Source organism: Bos javanicus, chromosome 17 (genome assembly GCF_032452875.1).
Source record: "Bos javanicus breed banteng chromosome 17, ARS-OSU_banteng_1.0, whole genome shotgun sequence".
Taxonomy (NCBI): Eukaryota; Metazoa; Chordata; class Mammalia; order Artiodactyla; family Bovidae; genus Bos; species Bos javanicus.
Window position 1 is genome coordinate 5,899,086 of NC_083884.1, and position 15,559 is coordinate 5,914,644.

Below are 15,559 nucleotides of genomic sequence, written 5' to 3' on the forward strand. Positions count from 1 at the left end.
CTAGACAGGAGAATGAGTGAGCCTGGCTTAGCATGACACCTGTCTCCCCCTGCCCCCCACCCTCTTTAATTTATTTCTTATTGAAGTGTGGTTGAATTACATTGTGATAATTACTGTTATACAGAAAACCGACTCAGTTAAACATACATACACATTATTTTTCATATTATTTTCCATTATGGCTTATCACAAGATGTTGAGTATAATTTTAACTGCTAAAAAAAAAAAAATTTCTATTTTTAAAAATGCTTTATTTTATATATAAAGAAATAATGGTATAGATCTAAAGTCGTCAAGGAGACTAACATCTTATTGGAGACTAAGTACTATTATTATTTAATAATAATAATAATGTCAGGAAGTGAACTTATAATAATTTTTTATAATTCCTTTCAAAAGATCTCAAAGTCCTTTACCAACACTTACTTACTACTCTCAAAAACCTTGACAAAATATCTCACTAGTCTCACATGGGAGACTTGTGATAAAGACCATTATCCTTAGTTTATAAGTAAATGCCAAAAAGAGCAGAATGGTAACAGTTGATGATCTACAACAAAACCTAAATTTTTAATACAGAATCGGCCAACATTTTGTTTGTTCCTTTTTTTTTTAATTAGTTTAATTCACTGAAATATAGCAATTCTGAGAAAGTATTATCCACTTTTTAAATATAACATGGTGGTCTTTTATATAAGTTATAGCAAAAAACAAAAATTAGCAACTCTAATTGAAATGACAAGTTTGGGCGAGGAAAATAAAATTACCTGAAATAAATCTTCAGTTTAAGAGCTTCTCTTGTGTAGAAGTAGTCCTTAGGAAGAATTACTGTTCCAGAGTTTACCTTTAATACAAATGAATAGAAAATTGCATTCGCTAGACCATTTGATGTGACTCCCAGAAGCCTGTAACCCCTCTTCTTCAGTGTTGTAGAGAAGTAGTTTGGGACACTGCCCACTATCTGTTCCCATAAAGAACCCAAAACCTTGTGTTCTTTGAGAAACTGGTATAACTAATTATTGTTTTGTTTTTGCTTGGCAGCCTAATTAAAAAACCATGTAGAATATTGTTGCCAATATATTTTGTGTTCTTCTTCTGTAGTTTAAACGTTTTCTGATTTATATTTTTCCTGATTCTGATTTTCTTATTAATATTTTTCTATTTGGCTATGTGTGTTTTCTATAACATCAGGATGTTTTGGTGGAATAGACAAGCATTTAATAAGTTGAAGTTCATTGTTGAGTTAGGGCCTTTGCTGTTTTAAAAGGAATGGGTGCCAGTTACCTGTGGAGTTAGCACTTCAACTTTCTTTAGCACTTGAGTGTTTCTTTACATTTCTTTTTAATGCATTCAGACACTGGACTAGATGATATCTTAATCACCAGTAATAAAGGAAATTTTGTCTGTTAATTTGCAGATAAACTTTTGAAATCTGAGCCACTCTGGATTTGTTTCTTAGCATTTAAGATCCATTGAATGTTTCTGTAAAATGCTTGTTTTCAGCTTCAGCTAGATGACTAAAGTATAGACTTTTTCATTTGACTATTCTAAATATCTTGAGCATTAAGCATTTCTTTTCCACAGATATAACTTTGTACCTGATAATTTCTGTGTTAAATGTCAATTTCACATAGAAGACTAATAGTATGATATTAGACTGACACTGAGAAACTTGCCTAGGCTGATTGATTGATAATTTCAAAATTAAGTGGTTTATGGAGTATCCATTAAAAATATATTGTCAAATTATATATGTGTGTATTTGTATATGTGTGTATATATATATATTGGAGAAGGCGATGGCACCCCACTCCAGTACTCTTGCCTGGAAAATCCCATGGGCAGAGGATCCTGGTGGGCTGCAGTCCATGGGGTCTCTTAAGAGTCGGACACGACTGAGCAACTTCACTTTCACTTTTCACTTTCATGCATTGGAGAAGGAAATGGCAACCCACTCCAGTGTTCTTACCTGGAGACTCCCAGGGATTGGGAAGCCTTGTGGGCTGCCCTCTATGGGGTCGCACAGAGTTGGACACAACTGAAGCGACTTAGCAGCAGTAGCAGCAGCAGTGTATATATATGAACATGCACATATATATAGATTGTTGAATATAGTTATGCCTTTTTATTTTAAATGAACTTCCATATATAATACTGAATGGTCTTTTTTGATAGACCAAAAATAATTATTCCACAAAAATTTTTTCACTGTCATTTGTCCATCGGAGTATTAAATTGAATACTGACTGGTTGAAATACTTTCTATAAAGAATGTACTCAATAAATATGTGATTAATGATGAACTCTATATATAAAAAGTCATTGGGAAAGTGTAATTTATTTCATGTAATTCCTCTTTAACATCAAAAAATTATTCAGAATATGTTTTTACTCCCTATATGAGCCTAGGCCCTTTAAATGATAATTTATCTTAATCTATAAGTTAGTTTACATGAAAAGTCAGCTTTTTTGTTCTGTTTAGTTCATTCTGTCCTAATATTGTAATTTGAATTTTTATGTGATTTGTGAGGCTGATTGAATGAGCATAGTCAGAAGCTGCCATTCCCCTTTTCCTGCTCTTTTATTTATTCTACTTGACTTTACACACTGGAAATAAATTGATGGTTTGCAAGTATTGTAAACAAAATTTTTAAATCAATGATATGTCAAAGACCTAGCTCAAATACACAACCCTATTTGGCCCATCAAGAAAGTCCCCATAAGCAATATAAAGGAATGAGAACCCAATCACTTTTATAAGCCTTTGTCATTTACAAGTAAAGGGTGTAAATGTTTGAAAAGTTCATCATTCTGATATAAACACTTTGATATGATAAAGAACTATGAATTATCTCATTTCAAAGGATTCTGAAATCATGCCACACAGAGTATATAGGAATTTCATTTTAAGTGAAATTTTATTTTAGTAAGGACAGAAAAAGTTAACATTTAAAGAACTAATAAAGTAAAAATATATATAAATAGATTTGATAAAATTCCTGAGTCAGGGCTCACAGAGCAAAGGGAGGAGAAAAGGCAGAGGGGTTTAATAAGTATTCCTTGAAGAAGTGAGGCGTTACTAGGATCAAGTTCATAAAGATCAATAGTATATTTTAAAGTCTGGTGTGTGTTTGTTAAAATTGAATATTAGGAGGTGCTGCCTTTCCATAGTATTAGTAACTAGAATGTAAAATTACATTGCGTTTATCTATAGGCACTTTGCCCTACAGAGAGTGTTTCCTAATTAAAAAGAGGCGCCGGGTACGCTGTGCTTTTTCTTTCCGTAGCTGGCACTTTACGTGCTCTCATTCCTGGAACCCAAAGACCTGCTGCAGGCGGCTCAGACGTGCCGCTACTGGAGAATTTTGGCTGAAGACAACCTTCTCTGGAGAGAAAAATGCAAAGAAGAGGGTAAGGTTCAAAATCACAGAGAGAAAATGTTTGTGGTTCGAAAAAGCAGAGTGATTCTGAAAACAAAACACAACAAAAAAATAGTAAGTTTTTTGTGCTTGTAGAATAAAGTGGTGAATCAATTTAAAAAAGAACTTTGGCAGCCTATCAAGGAATCAAGACTGCATCTTCATTTACATTCACCTAATATATAAAACCCACAGGTTATTCTGCATGTTCAGATGAGCCAAATCTTGGCACTAACCCCTTTAATGAGCATTGTAACTAACAGTGAAATATATCTGATTTGCTTCCCGGTCTCCAGTAGAATTAATAAACAGTGAGAAAGTCAAGATGAAGACAATATAAACATAACCCCCAAATTAAATTAGCAATTAAATACTCAAATTGTAGTCTCTTCATTTCTTCCACGAATATTGATTAAACACCTCTTACGTGCTAGATCACTCCCGTAATCTTCCCACCATGGAGCTTGTATTCTGAGACTTATTAAAAAAAAAATCCCCTTTCTTACTAATGGTGTAGGTATCATCCATATTAATTCAAAAAAGAGCATGTTTTTTCCAGCAGGCATCTAGAAAAGTATTATTTTTGAAAAAAACTATGCTAAAATATTATTTGCCTTCGACAAGCAAACTTTTTAAGAAAGAATCATAGAGGGTAAGACAGATGCAGTGTCGGTTCTCCTCCACTTCACGGAGATCATAGTGGAGTGGGCAACACCGATGGTTAGTAAGGCTGGGAGGTGAAGATCCAGAGTCCTTGGTTTCTCATCCTGCCTCTGCCCTGAACCCCCTTGGACTGCCCAGGAAACCCTTCCTTCTCAAGTCATCATAAAGTAGGATTAATTATGGTCGCTTTACTTTCTCTCATAGAATCATTGTTTTAATGACCCTTTTAAACATTGTGATAATTTACACACAAATAGAATTTATCACTTTGACCATTTTTAAGTGTACGTTGCAGTGGCATTAAGTCCATTGACATTGCACTTGGTCCTGCAGCCGTCACAACCATCCATCTGCAGAACGTCGTCATCTTCCCCAGCTGCAGCTCCATGCCCATTTAACAGTAACTCCTTATTCCTCCTCCCCACAGCCCTGGAGACCACCATTTTGGTTTCTGTCTCTATACATTTGACTGCCCTAGGGACCTCATGTAATTATAATCATACAATAGTTGTCTTTTTGTGACTGTCTTATTTCACTTAGCATAATGTCTTAAAGATTTATCCAGATGTGTCAGAATTTCCTCCTTTCTTCAGGCTAAACATTCCATTGTATGTATATACCACTTTTTCCCTCCATTTATCCATCTGTGGACACTGGGTTGCTTCCACCTCTTGGCTGTTATAAAGAACGATGGTGTGAACGTGGGTAGACAAATAACTGTTCAAGTCCCTACTTCCAGTTCTTTTGGGTGTTGTGTCCAGGGTGGAATTGCTGGGTCATGTGGTAATTTTATGTTTATTTTGAGGAATCGCTATACTGTTTTTCATAGCAGCTATATCATTTTACATTCCCACAAGCATTGCCCAAGGGTTCCAATTTATGCACATCCTCACCAACATTTTATAGAATTATTCTAAGAGAGAAATTAAACAGTTAATATACAACATGCCATACAGAATGCAAAATTTACATGATTGTTTTGTCATAACAGTGTTCGTGTTCTGCATTTCGGTGGTTTTGAGCATAGGAGAAAATTAGATACATTATAAAATGTGTAATTTGTATTATTGGTAAAGGCAGTTATACTCTTTAAATGTTCCACATTTCAGGTATTGATGAACCATTGCACATCAAGAGAAGAAAAGTAATAAAACCGGGTTTCATCCATAGTCCTTGGAAAAGTGCATACATCAGACAGCACAGAATTGATACGAACTGGAGGCGGGGAGAACTCAAGTCTCCTAAGGTAACTGAACGCAGTGCAGTCTAACAGAAACCGTTAATCAGTGCTGTGGTACACAGTGCGCTCTTTCCCTGGCAAGCCGTGTGATTTGACAGCCCATCTTCTGTACAAGGAAAACAATATATTTTTAAAATAACAGAAAATGTAACTGACAGTGTTCCTCTTTACTAATTTTTCTCTAGTCTGACAACTAATTGTACTTGGTACTTGAATAAAATTGACGACTAATTGTACTTGAATAAAAGATGAGTTGATTTACCTGTTCTATCTATTGCATGTAAATGAAAATTTCTGAATATCCTGTTGAATTTTGTGTCATACTTATACCTAAGAATTTGTTCTCTCTGACCAAGCATGATTTTTTGAGGAATGCTTGAAGCAACTTAGCAGCAGCAGCAGCATGTTTGGGGGGCTTGTTTGGTAGCTTTTGTGTGTTTTAATTTTATAAATTTAAGCCTAATTCTGATTTTCTGCCTTGTAACATTTCAAGTATATAAAGAATGGCAAAAATGCTTGAAATTCTTGGCTGTATTTTTTAACTGGAATAAAAGCAATCTGGGGAGACATTTTGTATTAATACATACATGTTATGACAGACTTTTTAAGTTGAAAAGGTTGGTGAGTATTGTCTTTCTGCACTTAGTAGGTACTTTTGTTTTTGTGTGTCAAAATTGCACAACTGAAGTGCATATTCTTTTGGTTTGAAAAGATAAAATAGATGGTATAAAAGACATTTGCATTCAAACCATCTTTATGAGGTTTTGACTGATTTTAGTGGTTGATGTCTCATGTATAGGTAGTAGAATACGGAAACAAGATGTTTGATACTTGATTCATCTGCCAGGAAGGATACTTCGCATTTTGCATAAATTTTTGTTCTAGAAGTAGACTGTGCATTCCCGTTGCTATTCATGGCCTCGCTTTCCTTCCGCCGGTGTTTACCGTGCTTCTGATCTGCACATCTGTGTCGTAGGTGCTGAAGGGACATGATGATCACGTGATCACGTGCCTGCAGTTTTGTGGTAACCGAATCGTTAGTGGTTCTGATGACAACACTTTAAAAGTTTGGTCAGCAGTCACAGGCAAAGTAAGTTTCCTTCTTTCTGCACTTCATAAAGTCACTCTTTGGTACATATTCTTTGCAAGGATCAACCAGTGAGCTGAAAACAAAGATTCGTTTTTGACTCTAGCTTAGTTTGATAGCAAGTATCAGAGCTTCTAATTTAGCTTTTTCCTTGGCATGAAAATGATGTTTCTCAAGGTAGGGATGTCATTAGTTTCTTCTTCATTTAAATAGTTGGTCTATGTTTGTAACTTAGGTTAAGATTTTACAGATGTGGTGGTGTGGGTTTTTTTTTTTTTTTTGGCCTAATTTTTCCCACTTTTATTAACCATCTAAGTTATATCTTCTTCCTTTTTAATCTTTTCCAAAAATATGATTGAGGGGTATTTTTCCTTTGAAACTTTGTTGATAACCTAACTATAGTTTAAAAGTTAAATAAATCGTGTTAATTTTGATTTATGTCAAACCCTATAAGTTAGAAGTTAAAGCGGGCTGTTTAGTTAAATAAGAGTTTGAAGAAAACAAAGCAGTCCAGGCTCACTGCATATAATGTTACTCTTTAAAGATTCTCTTCTGAACACTTATTTTTATCTGTCCAATGGAAAATATTTTCGTGAATTAAGTAATTGACCACCTAAAAAATAATAAAAGAAAAGTGTTGGCAGGGGGAAAACCTGTGTTTTAAAATGTTGATTCTTGGGCAAAAATCTTCTAAATATTCCAAGTCAGATGTTACAATTTTTTAAAACAGTTTCATATTTCCATAGTGTAATATTAGTCTTGGATTTATTTCAGAGTTTTAATGTCTGTCTGTTTTTTTTTTCTGATTTTATTTTATTTTTAAATTTTACATAATTGTATTAGTTTTGCTTGTCTTTACTTGTCTAGAAGTACCTTGCCTGGCTCCTAACTACTGCCTTGGGGCAGATTCAGATGAAATGTGGTATGTAGCCACACCCAACCCTGTTGGCATTCTTTCATTGAATCCATTCCCATGGAAGAAACCAAGTTGCAATTTTAATATTATTATCAAAGAGGCCAGGCCAGAGCTGTCATACTTTAGTCAGAAAGGTTTACTTTCTATATCCGTGCTCCTAACTTATGTGTGCGTGTATAAAATGCAGTGCTGCCAAGTAAATAAAGCAAACGAAATAGTGATGGGATCATGTTATTCTGGTGTGAAAATTATTTTCTGATGTGCTAGACATTCCAGTTGAGTAAATAACTTTAATCCAGATTTTAATGAGCTACTAAAATGTCATTTACATTGTTTTTCTTTCTACCTCAAAGTAATCATCTTAAGTGTTTTTGCAGTGTCTGAGGACATTAGTGGGACACACAGGTGGAGTGTGGTCATCACAGATGAGAGACAACATTATCATTAGTGGATCCACGGATCGGACTCTCAAAGTGTGGAACGCAGAGACGGGGGAGTGCATACACACCTTGTACGGCCACACGTCCACCGTGCGTTGTATGCACCTCCATGAGAAAAGGTGGGGTCCTGTCGCACTTGGGGTGCTTCCTCTGTCACTTGTGAACCTGGGGCCTGTTGTGCGGAGTTCGGTTATACAATACTTACTGTGTCTAGTAGAGGGTGAGTGCTAATGTGCTTTTAAATTAGACTTTAATTATTCAGCTTCAGATGTTTCTCTGCTAGGAAAGCAGTGGGGTATGCCTTAAAATCGGGCAGTTGTCATTAAGTCTCCTTCCTCATTTAATGGTGGTGGTGGCTTCCACTTTGAAACGCCTTGTTCTGTGATCTTGACTGATACCTTAGACTTTATTGTTCTAAATCTTTGATGACTCATCATGTTAAAAAAAATATTTGGGGTGGGAGGATATATTTTTGTTGGGAGGACAAATTCAGTTATTCAGGCTTCAAGCCTCTGAGTCTCTCTAGTTACCCACCCACCACCCTTCCCCGTCTCCACTGTCTCCCCTGTGTCCAGTGAAAAGCTGAGTGAGGCTGTGGGTTTTAACTCATTGTCATTACCTGGCACCTGAACTGGTGACTGAGCTTTCGTATTTGGTCACCTTGCACACAGCTGAGAACCTCCTCTGATTGTGGTAGGACCACGAGCCTTTGGGAGCCTTCTGTTGCTCTCTGAATTAAGGAAGAAATCCAGTTTTCCGAATAGTTTCAGCCAGTGCTAGCCTTTTTCTTCTCAGCATCTTTGCTGTTGCTTTTAATTCCTGCTACAGAGCCTTCCTATTAAAAGTCCTTTTTGTTTTCCATTGGCATGTCTTCATGGTACTCCTGTTAAACAGATGTGATTTCTACCTATTTTGTCAGAAAAAGTCTCTCTGAAGGGTCGTTAGAGTGAATCCACTCCAGTTTGTACTGTTCATTCTGTCCATGGCATTCTTCATTAAGAACCATTACATTAGGCATATTTCACTCTAGGTTTGTAATACATGAAGAAAAGTACCTTTTTCACTTGTGATTTGAATCTACTTTTAACAGTGCTCTACTATTAAAACTGGGGGAGTTAGTGTCAAGAGACCTTGCATTTCAGTTTTCAGTATGTGCTGACTTAAATGTCTCAATGCTTCCATTTTCTACTCTTCAAACATGGAAAGTGGTCTTTCTTTATCTCTTAGGAATAACATTAAAGACAGCTGAGTTTTCAGCTCTCCTTTATAATCCAAAGGTGATTACAGTATTTGTATCACTCTTGTTTTCAGAAGAGTATCACTTTAATAATCTTGGGTCAAAATTTTAAGGGATTTCTGTTGCTTCTACATGTGTATCTTCTAAAATCTCTATATCTTAGTGCCCTCATAGCCTATTGAATATTTTAAAATATAAGCATAAGCAACCTTTGTTTGAGGACCTATTTGAAACTGGTTAATTTAACCAGAGTATATGGTATAAAGCACATATCTTTAGCAGTTTAAATTCCAAATTCTGGCTTGTTTTGTTGAGACACTTCTATTGAATTTTTTCCTTAGTCATAAAGGGAATGTGTGTTCATATTAGAATTTGGGGAAATGGCAGAAAGAATAAAGAAAAAATTTAAAAATTTTAAAATATTAATGTTACTACCTATTAACATTTTATACATACTGCCCACACTGGCATCTTACTTCTAAAATCAAGATCTTGTTGTATGTATTTCGAGTTTGCCATGTGTTCTACTAATTTTTTATCTTTATCTTCCTCTGCTTCATCTTCATTGTATCTAGCTATAATACAGTAGTCTTCAAACCGCAGGAAGCCAAGGTGCTCCTGGGTCCCTTATAGGTGGGGGAACCAAACAGGCAGAATTCCAAGGCTTTCCAAGTTCCCATAGCGTGTATTTATTTTGAAAACAGCTGGTTTCTGCTTAAGAAAAAGAAAAGAAGTTTTAATGACCACTGACTTTGTATGTATTGTTTTCCCATGATTTTAAGTTCTCATACATTTTTTCCTGTTATACCCACAGAGTTGTTAGCGGTTCTCGAGATGCCACCCTTAGGGTTTGGGACATTGAGACAGGCCAGTGTTTACATGTGCTGATGGGTCACGTAGCAGCAGTCCGCTGTGTTCAGTATGATGGCAGGAGGGTTGTGAGCGGAGCGTATGACTTCATGGTGAAGGTGTGGGACCCAGAGACAGAGACCTGTCTGCATACGCTGCAGGGCCACACCAACAGGGTCTACTCACTACAGGTAAGAGACCATGCTCTCTCACTCCTGCGGTGCTACGTAACGAGTTATAATGTTGTCTTATTCCGTAATCACTGTCAAACTGCTGATCCAGTACAGTCCAGAAACAGATTAATTATTCTGCTGTTTACATTTACTTTAAAATTGGCACAAAGAAAGCATACATTTTGAAATTATTTAAATGATGTTTCCATTTTTCTGTGATTCATCTTCCTCTAAAATACAAATATTGGTCTTGGAACCTGAGATTTGGGGGCTCTGAATTTTCCTGTGTTAGTTAATGGGGAGATAGTCTCATAGGAAAATAACCTGGATTTTAATAAACTCCTTAGCACAGGATTAATTTGGCCAGAAGCTGCCCCTTTGCCTTGATAGCTGGAAGTTGATGGACCACGTAATTGTGATTCTGTCCCAATTCAAAGTGGAAGTGGCGCTTTCGGCACAAAGCTGTTACAGGGCTGCTGGGTTGTGGTCATGGAGGAGGAAATTTGTCTTAAACATTTTTGGTTTGTTTTTGTTTGAACCTGATATCCTAGAATAGATTGCCATATTTTGACATAAGTAACTGGATTATTAGCAGGTTTAAAAAATAGGTCTTGCTTTGTTTCCTGAAAAGACAGCATTTTCCATTAAAAAATACAGTTGACTCTTGAACAGTGTAGGAGTCAGAGGCACTACCTGCCACCATCACTCCAGTCAAAAATCCTCACGTAACTTTACAATTGGCCCTTGATGTCTGCAGTCCCACATCCAAGAGTTCAGCCAACCTGGGACTGTGTAGAAACATAGTAGACATTGAGCAAAAGAAATTTGTAAGTGTAGTGGACCCTCCCAGTTCAAACCCATGTTGTGCAAGGGTCAGCTGTATTTCCTATTATTAATACTTACACAGCTTGTTTACCAATTACGGCCCACTAGTGATCAGCAAATTAGTACATGGTCCTAGGGCTCACAGTTCAGTCCTTGGAGTATTTGTTTCTTCATGGGATTATGTCTATGTCATAAAATATTGACGTAAAATAAAGATGTCTGTTAACTTAGAAAAGGTTATTAATTTGGAGGAGAGGGAATTGGCTGCAGTTGTCTGTATGTTTTGTGATGTGTAGCCCATTTAAATAAACCCTTAGATTGAGAAAATAGGTAGGAACTTTATTATCAGTCTGGGAATTGGTAGATGTTTGTTGACTTCTGGTTTAGCAGGGAAGCTGAAGAAGAGTACTATAGATAGTTTGCTTTGGTTATCAAAATGCCACCACTTCTAATTCTAATTATCTGTTGGCACAGTTCCTACCTAGCATTAGGTTCCTGTAAATGAAATTTTTATTTTACATACAGTTTAATGGAATTTGCTTTGAAGTATCGCTCTTTTTGTGCCCTGGATGTTGATGAGCACACCCTGTATCATAAATCACATCAGTAGTGTTACCTTCCTGTTGGGAAGTGAAACTCAAATGGTAGTCCGTATCGAATCATTCATAATATGTAGCTACCAAGTATGGCCAGATGGTCTGACAATAATATGTTCATTGTGCTTCTTTAAAAATTGTTTCTGCATCTAGTTTGAAGCCACTGGTCATAAAAAATTCACGTTTCTGATAGAAGCTTCTGAGAACACACACTGGAGAGTTGTTGGTTGCATGCAGTTTATCCTGGTACCTCATTTTGTTCCTGGCATTATCTGTTTCTCATGCTTTGCTCCCCTCCCTTTTTAGGATTAAAGTCAATAGATAATATCAAGAATATCTACACTTCTAGTCTAATAAACTGTGTCTGTTGTAGTTTGATGGCATCCATGTGGTGAGTGGATCCCTTGATACATCAATCCGTGTTTGGGATGTGGAGACAGGGAACTGCATTCACACGTTAACAGGACACCAGTCGTTAACAAGTGGAATGGAACTCAAAGACAACATTCTTGTCTCTGGGAATGCAGATTCTACAGTTAAAATCTGGGATATCAAAACAGGACAGTGTTTACAAACATTGCAAGGTAAATACTGGCTCCTCACCTTTAGTTGCGTCCCTTAGAAATGAGACAGGTGGTCAGAAGAGAAGTGCGGAACTTCTGTGTCACAGAATGATTAACCTCATACAAAAGGAAAACTGATTTTGGATAAGTTTTTGAGCATTTCCACTCTGAACTGACAGAACTAGGCTACCCTAAGAAAGTGTTTTAAACTGTGTTTTTAATATAAAAGTGTTTAATCACTTCCTACAGGTATGGTTAACTCTACCTAACCTGAAAGAACAATGTGAAGAGAGATCTTAGCTGTATCACAGAAGCAGCATGCTTGTTTGTTGAGTATTTGTTGAGTGATCATTTATTTTGAATTTGTCGTCCAATTTTAAATTAAAGAGCTGCCTTACTGGGGGTGGGGGGAGGGGGAGCCTCTAATCTGATAGGAAATTGCTTTGGCCTTGACTTAGACCCTTAACCATCTGCTTAAGTAGGATGGGAGGGAATCACAGTGCCCACTCAACTAGAGGAGGAAACGTCTGAAAGCCACTAGCACTAAATGAGGCACGAAGCTGTTAACTTCTTCTATCGTGACTAACTGCTTTTTATTGGTCAGAGCCCTTGGAAAGTGTTAGTTTTCAGTGGGGCCGTTTGGTAGGTGGTACTACAGCATTTTTCTCATTGACAATTTTTGTCTCTTTCTCAGAGTCTTGGAATAGGGTCCATTCAGCCTTTGCCTTGATTGGTCAGTTCAGAGTGGTAGGGTAGTATAGTAGATGGTCCACAAGCAGAATATGGGCTTCTTCAACACCCAGAACACACGATGTGTGCCTGGCAGTGAAGCACGCTTCCTGAAAGACAGAACCCTCAAAGACTAACATTCCAGTTACAAATAGCTACCAGATTTTCCTACATCCCTGCTGATTCTAAAATACTCAGAACGCAGTTTCTAAATGTGCAGTGTTTAAAATATTTCATTTATTGTGTGTTCCAATGTAGATTCCACAAATTACAATCTAACTGACCTGAAACCATGATTTCTAACCAGTAATGAAATTCCTTTGGTTTTGCCTAGGTCCCAACAAGCATCAGAGTGCTGTGACCTGTTTACAGTTCAACAAGAACTTTGTAATTACCAGCTCAGATGATGGAACTGTAAAACTATGGGACTTGAAAACGGGTGAATTTATTCGCAACCTAGTCACATTGGAGAGTGGGGGGAGCGGGGGAGTTGTGTGGCGAATCAGAGCCTCGAACACAAAGCTGGTGTGTGCTGTCGGGAGTCGCAACGGGACGGAGGAAACCAAGCTGCTGGTGCTGGATTTTGATGTGGACATGAAGTGAGGAGCAGGAAAGGGGGCATTGTCCCCACGCGTAGGCGACAGACTCCCTGCCCTTCCCCCTGCAAAAGAAAAAAAAAGAAAAAGAAAAAGAAAAAATATCCCTTGTTCTCAGTGGTGCAGGATGTTGGCTTGGGGCAACAGAGCGAAAAGACCTACAGACGCAGAAGGAAAAGAGGAGGCGATGACAGACCGCAGCTGACAGGAGAGGCGCCTGCCGGCTCTTCCCGGAAGAGGCTTCACGTTGGACTGAGGGCAGCTTTGCAACACGAGACTTTCGAAATCAAACCAGGTGCAATTATTTCTTGATTTTCTTCTCCAGTGGTCGCTGGGCAGCGTTACTGCTGAGACGTCCTTACAGATTCCGCTGGCCTGTTCTTTTACCACTGAGACCTAGAAAGAAGCTGCAATAACACCCACACAGTACCAAGTGGACTGTCTCACCAGAGAGCATCTGAAACAAAAAAAGTTATTTTTCTGGAGTGGAAAAGCTAAAAAGGAAAAAAATTACTGTGAATTGTTTTTGTACAGTTATCATGAAAAGCTTTTTTTTTTTTTTTTTTTGCCAAACCATTGCCAATGTCAATCAATCACAGTATTAGCCTCTGTTAATCTATTCCTGTCGCTTCCACATACACTCTTTAATGCCTATGTTGCTCAAAGGTGGCAAGTTGTCCTGGGTTCTGTGAGTCCCGAGATGGATCTAATTCTTGATGCTGGTGCTAGAAGTAGGTCTTCAAATATGGGATCGTGTCCCACCCCTGTACTGTACTCCCAGTGGCCAAACTTATTTATGCTGCTAAATGAAAGAAAAAAAAAGCAAATTATTTTTTTTTATTTTTTTTCTGCTGTGACGTTTTAGTCCCAGACTGAATTCCAAATTTGCTCTAGTTTGGTTACGGAAAAAAAAAAAAAAGACTTTTTGCCACTGAAACTTGAACCATCTGTGCCTCTAAGAGGCTGAGAATGGGAGAGTTTCAGAAAATAAAGAGTGAAGTTTGCCTGCAAGTAAGGAATTGAGAGTGTGTGCAAAGCTTATTTTCTTTTATCTGGGCAAAAATTAAAACACATTCCTTGGAACAGAGCTGTTGCCGCCTGTTCTGCGGAGAAACTTTTCTTTTTGAGGGCTGTGGTGAATGGATGAACGTGCATAGTAAAACTGACAAAATATTTTAAAAATATATAAAACACAAAATTAAAATAAAGTTGCTGGTCAGTCTTAGTGTTTTACAGTATTTGGGAAAACAACTGTTACATTTGATTGCTCTGAGTAACTGACAAAGCAGAAACCATCCCGTTTTTGTAGTAAAGGCGTCACGTGCAAACAAGCGAAATGAATGGAAAAGTCAAATGGTTTGCCTCATTTTCCAGGAGCCACAACTCAAGCTGAACTGTGAAAGTGGTTTAACACTGTATCCTAGTGATCTTTTTTTTTTCCTCCTCCTGTTTATTTTTTGTTTGTTTTATTTATAGTCTGATTTAAAACAATCAGATTCAAGTGGGTTAATTTTAGTTATGTAACAACCTGACATGATGGAGGAAAACAACCTTTAAAGGGATTGTGTCTATGGTTTGATTCACTTAGAAATTTTATTTTCTTATAACTTAAGTGCAATAAAATGTGTTTTTTCATGTTAGTATGCCTGTTTCTTCTACTGAGGTAATAGCACTTCATTATCAGTAGTTAGGGTTTGTCTCTAATAGATGAAAGAGCAGAGCCCTGATTTCTTTAATCCCCCATGTTGTGTTTTCTGCAGCCAGAGTGGGAACAGGGCTCACAAGGAGCAAGTTGTATCTCTCTCGCAGGCAGACTGCCCGGGAAGACGCGCCCGCGCTCACCTCTGATGCGCTGTGCTGAGCACGCGTGAAGCCTGGCCCCTCACAGAGCTCCCAGACGCCTGCGTGCTGGTTACAACTAGAATTCCTGTGGCAAGTTCATTGTTAAAGTCCGACCACATGTCGACTGCTTACCAGGAACTTTGCGTATACATCTCTCAGAAGCTCCCACACCCCTGGGAAGTAGTCAGCTCTCTCCCCACTCCACAGAACTGTGGCTCACATGGGGTAGGGGTTTGCCAGGAGCCAGGTACTGGGCCAACCAAGCACCAGGACTCACACCCATGCCTTTTAAGGAAAAACAAACCTAGAGTTTCGACAGACTGAAGCAAAGTTTTAGGGATGAGGTGCATTTTTGTGGTACTTTTAGGCTCTTTGTGACTTATT

The 15,559-nt window shown here is 37.7% G+C and overlaps 1 protein-coding gene across 9 annotated transcripts in view; it reads left to right on the forward strand.

Moving 5' to 3' along the window:
• The window catches only part of FBXW7 (F-box and WD repeat domain containing 7), a 224,154-nt gene extending 209,181 nt beyond the window's left edge, over positions 1 to 14,973 (forward strand). For all 9 annotated transcript variants that reach the window (XM_061383983.1, XM_061383982.1, XM_061383981.1 and 6 more), the window contains 7 exons: positions 3,288 to 3,411; positions 5,192 to 5,328; positions 6,299 to 6,412; positions 7,703 to 7,884; positions 9,817 to 10,042; positions 11,819 to 12,029; positions 13,072 to 14,973. In XM_061383983.1, the coding sequence (XP_061239967.1) occupies positions 3,288 to 3,411; positions 5,192 to 5,328; positions 6,299 to 6,412; positions 7,703 to 7,884; positions 9,817 to 10,042; positions 11,819 to 12,029; positions 13,072 to 13,340 (1,263 nt within the window). In that variant the 3' untranslated portion in view covers positions 13,341 to 14,973. The remainder of the gene's footprint in view (positions 1 to 3,287; positions 3,412 to 5,191; positions 5,329 to 6,298; positions 6,413 to 7,702; positions 7,885 to 9,816; positions 10,043 to 11,818; positions 12,030 to 13,071) is intronic.
• The last annotated feature ends 586 nt before the right edge of the window (positions 14,974 to 15,559 follow it).